The 9,148-nt window shown below is 37.8% G+C and overlaps 3 protein-coding genes across 3 annotated transcripts; 1 reads left to right on the top strand and 2 right to left on the bottom strand.

Annotated features, from left to right (window-relative positions):
- Positions 1–1,661: 1,661 nt before the first annotated feature.
- On the bottom strand, positions 1,662–2,638 carry Gasu_62170 (uncharacterized protein). Its single transcript, XM_005702600.1, has one exon. The coding sequence runs from the start codon at positions 2,623–2,625 to the stop codon at positions 2,356–2,358; it is 270 nt and encodes an 89-aa protein (XP_005702657.1). The 5' UTR covers positions 2,626–2,638; the 3' UTR covers positions 1,662–2,355.
- Positions 2,639–2,707: 69 nt separating this feature from the next.
- Gasu_62160 (tripeptidyl-peptidase I) lies at positions 2,708–5,288 on the bottom strand. Its single transcript, XM_005702599.1, has 2 exons — positions 4,246–5,288; positions 2,708–4,192 (listed from the first exon to the last, which is right to left on the bottom strand). The coding sequence occupies exons 1-2, from the start codon at positions 5,273–5,275 to the stop codon at positions 2,808–2,810; spliced, it is 2,415 nt and encodes an 804-aa protein (XP_005702656.1). The 5' UTR covers positions 5,276–5,288; the 3' UTR covers positions 2,708–2,807.
- Positions 5,289–7,658: 2,370 nt separating this feature from the next.
- Gasu_62150 (uncharacterized protein) lies at positions 7,659–9,148 on the top strand (the record flags this gene model as incomplete). The annotated part of the gene is made up of 1 exon (XM_005702598.2): positions 7,659–9,148. A coding segment is annotated over exon 1 (1,475 nt), but the record flags the coding sequence as incomplete, so codon positions are not given.

The raw sequence follows: 9,148 nt of genomic DNA, 5'->3' as shown, positions 1-9,148 counted from the left end.
CTCCTCCTTGAATACACTCATAAACTCTTCCTTCTATCGACAAAACATTTCCTGACGGAAACAAAATGGATAAAAAACTTGTATCCAGCAAAGAATCATTCACTTTCAAACTAGTTTCTTCTAAACCAGATTCTCCAACAATCTGGAATATCGGCTGTAATATCCACTGGAGAAACTAAGGTTGTAGAGAAGACTTTGTACAAGGTATGGTTTTTTATCAACACCTTACTTCCAGACACAACATGAATATCCGGTCCTCTAGGAACTTATACTGTATAAGTACTCGGATCAGAATAAATTATCTAGCGATATTCTCCAAGCATCAAAATACATAAAAGAATCAGAAAAATCCTGCAATACATTTATACACAAGCAAACTGGAATTATTGGCTACTTGTGACATATAATTGTTATCTGTTTGCTTCTTTCCACGAGACATTTCTAAAGTACACTTAGATGACTATGTGACGATCAGCTTCCTCTTGGATTCTGAACATGGTTATTCTTAGAAAGCGGTCTGACACTTTAAGAGAATTCAAAAAAATGATTTGTTGGTATTCTTCGCTTGTTAAATCAATAATAGAATGGAGCTAAAGTTCCTAGAAGAATAATAAACCTATATAGTCAGTAGATTGCAGCGAAACCCTGGTTCAGTATCTAAGGACATATAGAAGACTATTAACTATCACTAAATTGTTCTTTTCAAATAGACAAGATAGTAAAGGTTCAACTCATCCATCGACAGTATCCTCGAATAAACTTATAGAAGCCAGTTTTCCGAACTTCATCGTTGAACTGCTACAAAATCTACAGTTGAAAGCCTCAAAGATATTCAGAAGGAAGCGTAACTAATAAATTTCTAATATTAAAACCAAAATGAAGCCCTCTTTAGGATTGAACTGGCCAAAGTCCCACAAGCAAACTAAAACTAGGTCAAAAAGATGGTTGCATACATCACTAGCTACTCAAACTTTGTCAATAGCTATGGTAAACCGATGATAATGGAAATTTATGCACTATCTTCTTTCACAAGCGTTTTATACTTTCATCTACGTCTATTGTGACATATTTAAGGAAACTTTCCTCCTGGAGACATACATAAAGCTACTGAGATAGTAAATGGTCTAGCTAAAACGAATCTCAAAATAACAATGTTGTAAATAGAGAACTCTAATATTTCAAAAAAGTTGCTCTTATTTCATAAATGATACTATAGCCACGAACATTATTAGTTTTGAACAAACTCTACGTTGTATACTATCTTTCGGAGTTCCAGCTTAAAATGACCACCTTCGTAGACAGAGTTGGACTACCTTGGGATGGACGGTTCTTTGAATTTTCTCACTTGAGCACAATATCGGCGAAGAGGTAATGGAAACTATGATCGGGCTATCGAGTCGTTTAGTATCTTGGCGGTCTTTTGAGATAGAGCAGAACTTGGTAGTAATTTGAGCAATGAACTTCCTGTCTACCTTATTTAATTGGATGCTTAAAACCTTGCGTATATCACGACAAAAGCACGGAGTTTGTTTTAAACAAAATATGGTTCTAGTTGTATTCGACTTTCGTTGAAACAGAAAATAGTTATGAAAATAATCCGACGAGCTTTCTTCCGTTCTGTCGATCTTAGAAGGTTTCTCTCGCGGCCTCTCGAATCGAGATAGCTCAAGTATCATTTTATTGTTGTGGTGTTCTCTATAGTGTATTTTTAAATGAGGAAACCGTAACTAGATGCAGTTTAGTTTTACTAGAAAACATACCAACGACCTGAAATACTTTTGACGATTCAGGAAAAATCTTAAACAAAAAGGGAGTCGATATTTTTTTGTTGGCCTCGGAAACCATCTGAAAATTGTTTGAACGTGTAAACGGTCGTGCCCAGCTTCAACTGGAGATGAACAGTTAACTTGTGGTGTAATAACTGTTAGTGTTCCTTCCTTGCAAGTTGATTCAAGGAAGGGTCTTCTTGCAATCTAACCTTAAAGAAGAAGAAATAGTGCACCCAATCCTAGAACTGGAAAATATACAGAAGAGAGGGCTACAATGGAAAACTAACCGAAGGATATGAATAGTTGTGCCGTTACACAGTTGGAAAAGTTGAGGAAGGTCTTGGTTCTCTTTTTACACAAAAAATAACTAATATAACAATGAAAGTTGAAACTCTTTCACTTCTTCTTGCACATATATTTCAAGATTCACATTTGCTTTTTACAATGCACAGATAAAATGAAATATTCTCGTTTTTACAATTTTCCCAGTTTTAGGAAAACGGAGATTGGGAAAATGACAATGGCCAGATAGAACAGCTACTCCCATTATTTGAGGCATAGATGCGGATATCAAAGTACTGAAGAATCACTGGGATGTTTTGCGTAGGGTTTCGCCAAGTAGTACTAACGAAATTGATGCCAATTGAATACATTGGTGTTCAACTCGTTGCTTTATTGGAAAACTCTGAGAGTGCTTGACATATATTTTTAATCTGACGCATTGGAAGTAAGCTGTTTTAGGAAGAACAGTACTCTCATTGCCAATGACAGCCATAAGAAGAATGAATTTGAATATAGTGGTATTAGAGTCGCGTTCATCATCATCTGAATTATGCGATTGAAATTCAATGAGCATGGAATATAACCAATCATATACTCAAATATATTTTTGTAGCATACTCTACGTATCAATAACCATGGTTTTTGCAGGATATTGGAAATAGTCGATCAAACGAATGCTATTCAAAACCTTAGAAAACAAATAGACTACAAATTTCACATCAAAATAAAACAGAAGTTTAATAAACACAAAAGATTTCAACTTGAAACACTTAATGCAAGTTTCAACAAATGCTCATATAGAGGAGAACCCAAACCTGATGCTGGATCCCAGCCTTTCAAAGCAGGGAATCCCAACAAACAACAAGGATTTCCAAATTCTGTGCAACGATTATTTCCAATAGTTATATCTAAGAAAGCTTCTGGCATAACTTCTGCAGCATAGTATAAGAAAGGATTAATGAATCCCATCGGAGGCATTCCTCGTGAAAGACGTTCATAATTCAACATGGAAACCATCGAAGCAAACATGGGAGCTGAAATAGAAGTTCCTCCAACACCAACCCATTGTGCCGGCTGTTCAGTATATACGGGAGTGTTCCAACCAAACAGTGCAACATCAGGATAACCTCTTCCATGTGGATTGTAAGAGCCATTTGGTGGAAATAGATTGTCAGTGTTCACTTGATACAACTGTTTTTGATAAGCTGCAACTGCTTCTTTCTGATAGAAAGGAATCTCTTGTACCCAACTATGTCCACCACCTCCGGTGATAATACCGCCTTGGTCTGCACTACAAACTTGAGTTAAAATCTTTTTCTCTCCATTTTCTATTTGTAATAAGGGCTGAGAAGCTCCTACACTAGTAACAAAAGGGGAAGAGGCAGGATAAATAGGGGCCATGTAAGGATAGCATCCAAAGTTTCCATCTTCATAACGACCTGAAGCTCCCCAATCTCCAGCAGATACAGCATAAGTGACTCCACGAACGGCAAGTTTTAGAAACTCCACATTGGTAGCCTGAATAAACTCCGAGGGTAATAAGTTATCGGGTGTAACAAATGCTGAGCTTTGCGATATTACTAGAGGTAAATGATCATCGCTCAACTCATTGATTCCCACGTAGTACAATATGTTCTCTAGATAAGTTGAACAATGTTTGGTATTGCTCGGCATGAAAAAATGCTCCGACATGTACGCCAAGCTACTTTGTTGTTCAATGTCCAATGAGGGCTCTACACCAGGATCATCTGGGTTGTTCTTCACTGGAAACAAAGGATTCTCTATGACCTTTACATGCACACTCTCCTGTCCAAAAGTATGTAAAAAGTAGTCCAACTCAGAAGGATTGAAGAAGTAATTCAAACCACAACCAATAGCAGCCATAATGGTGTTGTTGTGAAAGACTTTTAGCTTCTTATCATAAGGAGGAATATCATAAGACTTTCGAACTACTGGAGGAATATCTGCTTGACCATACATAAATGTATATGGCTCAGCTGTAGGAGCTGAGCTACTTCCACTGGCTGCAACAAAAGCAGACTCTAAGTCATTAGAAAACTTGGTAGCTGCATATAATTGTATGGGAACATATTCATCGAAGAATGCGCCATCGGTACCTGGAAGAGGAATTACCATAACGCCTAGAAACAAGAATGAGTTTTCTGCAAAGATATTATCTCAGTATTGTGAATACCTATATCAGGAGATTCGTCCAGCATCTTCTTTTCACAGTATCCTGCATAATTCATAAAGGCTACGGGATCCGATTCATAAACCTCCTTACACCAACGCTTCAAATTGTAAGAATATTTCGACAGTTCTTTCCCTTCGAATGTCTTCGTTACAGACAGACTGGAATTGTGTGCATCCTTTGCGTAGATAATCACTTTTTCAATCGACACATCTGTGTCATAACAACTAAATGGATGTTTACTGTCATCTTCATAATGAGACAATTGATTATCTGCACAAACCGGAACAACCAAAAGATAGAAACCATTATCTGAAGTAGAAAGTGTATTGAAAAGCGGAATAGGTGGTGGAAGAAAAGGAGAAAGATCATTATGCCCCCCTAATACGTTCTCTGCTACATGAGGAGCTCGCCTACGATAAGTTTCGAATTTTTGACGACTTTTTTGCTCTAGATTAGAGAGCCCTTGAGAAATTTCTTCTCTTCTTCTGCTTGCGAGTGCTGCTAATAAAGTATGACGACTTTCTGATAAACTATCTTGCAAGTTATATGCAAGCTTCACATATCGCTTAACAACGTCAGAAGGTGACTCTTTTCTTGGTTTATGAATGGACATTCTAACTTTCTCTGTACCAACATGTTCTGTTCTTTCTTCACGCTGAAATAGACGGTCAAAAACAGATGGTGGAAATTGGCATGAAATGTAGTCCTTCGTCCTATGCACTTGAATGGACGATGCTCCTAACTCCTCCAATCCTCTGATTATGTTATTCATCTCTGTTTCGGAAGGAGCAATAATGTCTGCTATATCTTCTGCTTTCAAGTGTCTTCCATATAGAGGACTTTTGGGATGAGAAATACCCACTAATAATCTCTCCAACTCGTCAATATTTTTTTGTTCCAGTTGTAGTAGAACAGGGATACTCTCAAGGTTTGCACTTTCTTTGCTAGTGACTGCCTCTGTATATCTACTCAAGACTAGTATGACAAGCACTAAGAAAAAGACATAGTTCCACCGCTGAGAGGTCTTCATCAAAAGCTAGAGGAAGGTTTAGTCGCTGACCAGACGAAGATAAAGGCAAAAACAGAACTGAACATTACTATGGTGTCATCGCTTGGTCATTTATAGGCTGAGTCCAAAAGACAGCCAGGTCCTTCGACGAGAATGTCCCAGGGAGTTATGCATTCCACCCACAACTTGGACAAATGAATGACTGAAATCGTTTCGCAGTTCTCTTTACGACTGCTAGTTGTTTCTCGTAAAAGTTTCTCAAGACCAACCGTATTTTCTAATTTATCAACTTGACAAACTTGTCCTTTCAGAATATATGTATAACGCCATGCTGTTTTTTTGAAGATATTTTTTTAACTCTGCAAGTTGTTGTAGGATGGGACAGCAACTTCAGAAGGACTTGGCACTTTTACTGCTATCTTCGAGTCACGCTATATTACTCTTCATGACTACAGATATCTGATTGTAGAGTAAGAAATGTTACTGTCAAGAGTTAAATGGTCATTCAAGAATATTTCTTATTACTATTCTCTCTTCGTTATCAATAGACGAGGTGAATGCAAAGTAGTTCTTTCACAAGGTTAGTGACTCTTTAGTATGACAATATGGTCTGTTCCATAGATGAGTTTGTTCTCCATTTCTTTACGATACAGTGTCACTTTTGGGGTCAAGGAAACACAAATTGTGAAACAATGACCATTTATAGTCAATTGAGATGATTCTGTGAGAAAGTCTTAATGTACTTGGACAAAAGGAGACATTACCATACCGTTGATACATGTCTCCTTTTCTTTTATTTTCCAATCGTCTCCTTCCAGTTTTACGATATTTCTATTCCAAACTTGAAAAATTTCCAACTTGAAAACGTCGTAGTGATATTTTCCAATTGTCTGTTTTCACGATACCTTGAAAGAAACTTCTTGTAACCAGCAAGTGCCGTTGAAGCCTTTTCCTTTCCATAAAATACATTGTTTGGCAAAAGTTCCAAGGTCAAGTAGTGTTCAGCTAAATACATTTTTTAACAGTCTTTCCATAACGTCTCAAACTTGACCAAAGTATTTCCTCTCAGGTCCGACAAATGAACCACGGGTTACAAAACTGTAGCTGGGTTAAACTCTTATTCCTCCTGGCTATTAGAAAAATATTAATAGGATAGAGCGACTCAATTTGAAAGAAAAAAAAGACCCCGAATTGAGCAAGAATTTCAAAATGGTTCCAAACTCCAGGTGAAACGTTCATCTGTCAATTAAGAAAGTACGAGACTTCAAGCAATATGTGATTCCAATGTTCCATCAATCAAACGTGTATATACACTCTCTTCTTTAGTTTCCATTCAACGGAAAAAGTGTTGACGTCCTATACGACAAAAATTTCGTGTCTACGAATAGATTAAAGACTAGAATAACATAGCACTCTATCACTTTTGGGAAATTAAAATTTTTTTTCATTGCTCAACTGATTGAGTGGTACCTGTGACAGGTACTCAATGTTGATATGGTTCCACTTCAAATATCTCAAACTCCCATTCTTATTCTGCGTTGTACCACCACTAAAGACTTTGATATATAGAAGAAGAACATCTAAGCGTTGAAAACAAAACCACAGAGAAGCGTGTACGTGAAGAAACAGAATCTTACAGAAAACAAGCAAAGAGCTAAAGCGGTTGACAAGACTTTAAAGCGTTGCGCAAGAGACAAGTCATTACTCGATAATATAGCAATCACCAACCATAGACAAGTTATCAAGAACTGACTGACTATTCTCTTTTCTAAGAAACCAAACTCTTATCTACATTTCTGCTGCGAGTCGCATGCACTTTTCTTCAAATAGAAGAAGCAAATAGACAATAACATACAATCTCTAGAATACTCAAAACAGTCTTTTATCGTATCAACAACAAACAAACAACGTGCGTTAACTACTCTCACCATATACAGTAACTTTAAATTCGAAATAGTCCACTCTCCCTTTCAAATATAGGAAACTACTGATCCAAAAAGAAAATATTGGTACTCAAAAAAACCTTGTTCCTTACAAACTGGTAATTGTTGTTCCTCCGAGGAGAGAAGAGATAGGAGGGGAGAAACACAATAAGCGATGCTTAGGTGTCTTTCCACGCTCCTCTCTCCTGTCAACGATCAACGCACCTTCATGTGGGGTTTTGGAAGGTTCGAAGATATTCGTATTCTCCTCTTCACTTTAGCACTGTATTTTCAAAGGGAGATCAATCCTATTGAATCCAAGTAGAAACTGTGATGCTTCCGGAGCTAGCCAATTTACCATATGTCCTTGAGACATTTGAGAGATGCTGCACGGAGAGCGTTTGACCCTGTGGCATATGTGTCTTTCTATCAGCTGAGGTTCACTTGTAACTGCTGAAGATTACTGGTTTCCAAAGATGCTATTAGCTTGAGTAAATATGTTCGATTTAGGGGTGACCACTGAAACCAAAGTGTCTCGTTCGAAGTTACTGGTGGAAAAATATTTAACTGAGCAACAAGGCGATTTTGGAGGTAACCTGGCTACCTCACCTCTTTCTTCTGCAAGTGCAGGATCCAACCTCTCTCAACACTGCTCAGTTTTTGCTCCAGTGCAAGGTTCTGGTGAAGATTATGAGGGGCTTTTTCGTGAACAGCGTACGAAGGTACTGATGGATGGCCATTCAGATAAGCGCAAAAAGACAGCTGGTAAGGGAAGAAAGCCCGGTAGACCTCCCTCTTTGTTTGTCAATGTGTCCGACTCGGAACTTACAGAAGAAGAGAAAAAGTTGAAAGCAAAGATTTTGAAACGAAGACAAAGACAGAATAGGTCGTATCAAAGGAAAAAATTGGAAAAGAATATGCTTCGAAAGGACTCTGGTGCTTCCAAAGTTATCGAAGCAACAAGTTCTGAGCAAGTTGCTAAGACGGCTCCCACCTTATTTGGAAGTTCTAGTTCTTCGGTTTCTGTGGAATGTGGTTACACTTTATGTAATACTGATAACAAGTGTTCGAGTTCCTACATGGGTGACTTGGAGGGCTATCCAGCCAATAGCTTCTCTTGCTCTTCATCCTTGGAGGAATCCTCGTTCGATGATCCTTTACAACAGCTGTTGAGGCAGGATATGGATGCAGCTTCTGAAACCTGTTGTACAGGGCAAGATATTTCACAGTCCATATGGCCACCAAATAGATTCTTTATAGATAATTCTGCGCATTGTATGTTCGATAATACTCTTTTAGGAAAGTCTGCTGTGACAGCTTCCACTTGGAAGCGAATGGAAAATGTGTTCACTAGTCTTTCCCTATCCGCCCAAGAAGCGTGGAAGGCGTTTTCTATCTTTGCTGATAGTTTTGATTGCGCTGCTGCTTTCCATATCCTTGGATGGTCTGAAAATGAACATTCTATGTTCTTGAATACGATTGATTCTTTAGAGCAGTCAAATGTGCTTAAGGTGGATTCTTCACAAAGCAGATTGCAACTCTATCCAGTAGCAAAATGCTTTATAGTGGAGCATTTGTTTAAAATGAGTGGTTATTATCGACAGAAATTTGAAATATTCAAATATCGCTACTTGGGATATTATTCTCAGTGGATTCAGCAACATGTGAATGATGTAATGTTTCTTCAATTGGGTAGTTGTAAACAGCAAGCTTTAAGGGTGTATCATTTGGAAAAAGCAAATATAGAGCAAGCATTTCAACTTGCAAAGGAATTGGGTTGGAGAACATATCGCTGGTTTGTTGTTGCCACTGGATGTTTACTTAGATATGTTTGGGATATTTCCACTAGGAAGGAACAATATTGCAGTTTATTAGAAAAAGAAGATGCACAAAGCCATGTCAAGCCATTATCGGATAGTCCCGTTGGAATAGAACAACTCTATTTGGAAGACGAGAATTTGGACACTTTTTT

The sequence above is a fragment of the Galdieria sulphuraria genome (assembly GCF_000341285.1).
Source record: "Galdieria sulphuraria unplaced genomic scaffold scaf_114, whole genome shotgun sequence".
Taxonomy (NCBI): Eukaryota; Rhodophyta; class Bangiophyceae; order Galdieriales; family Galdieriaceae; genus Galdieria; species Galdieria sulphuraria.
Note: the sequence above shows the minus strand (reverse complement) of the source record. Positions and strands in the feature narration are given on the sequence as shown.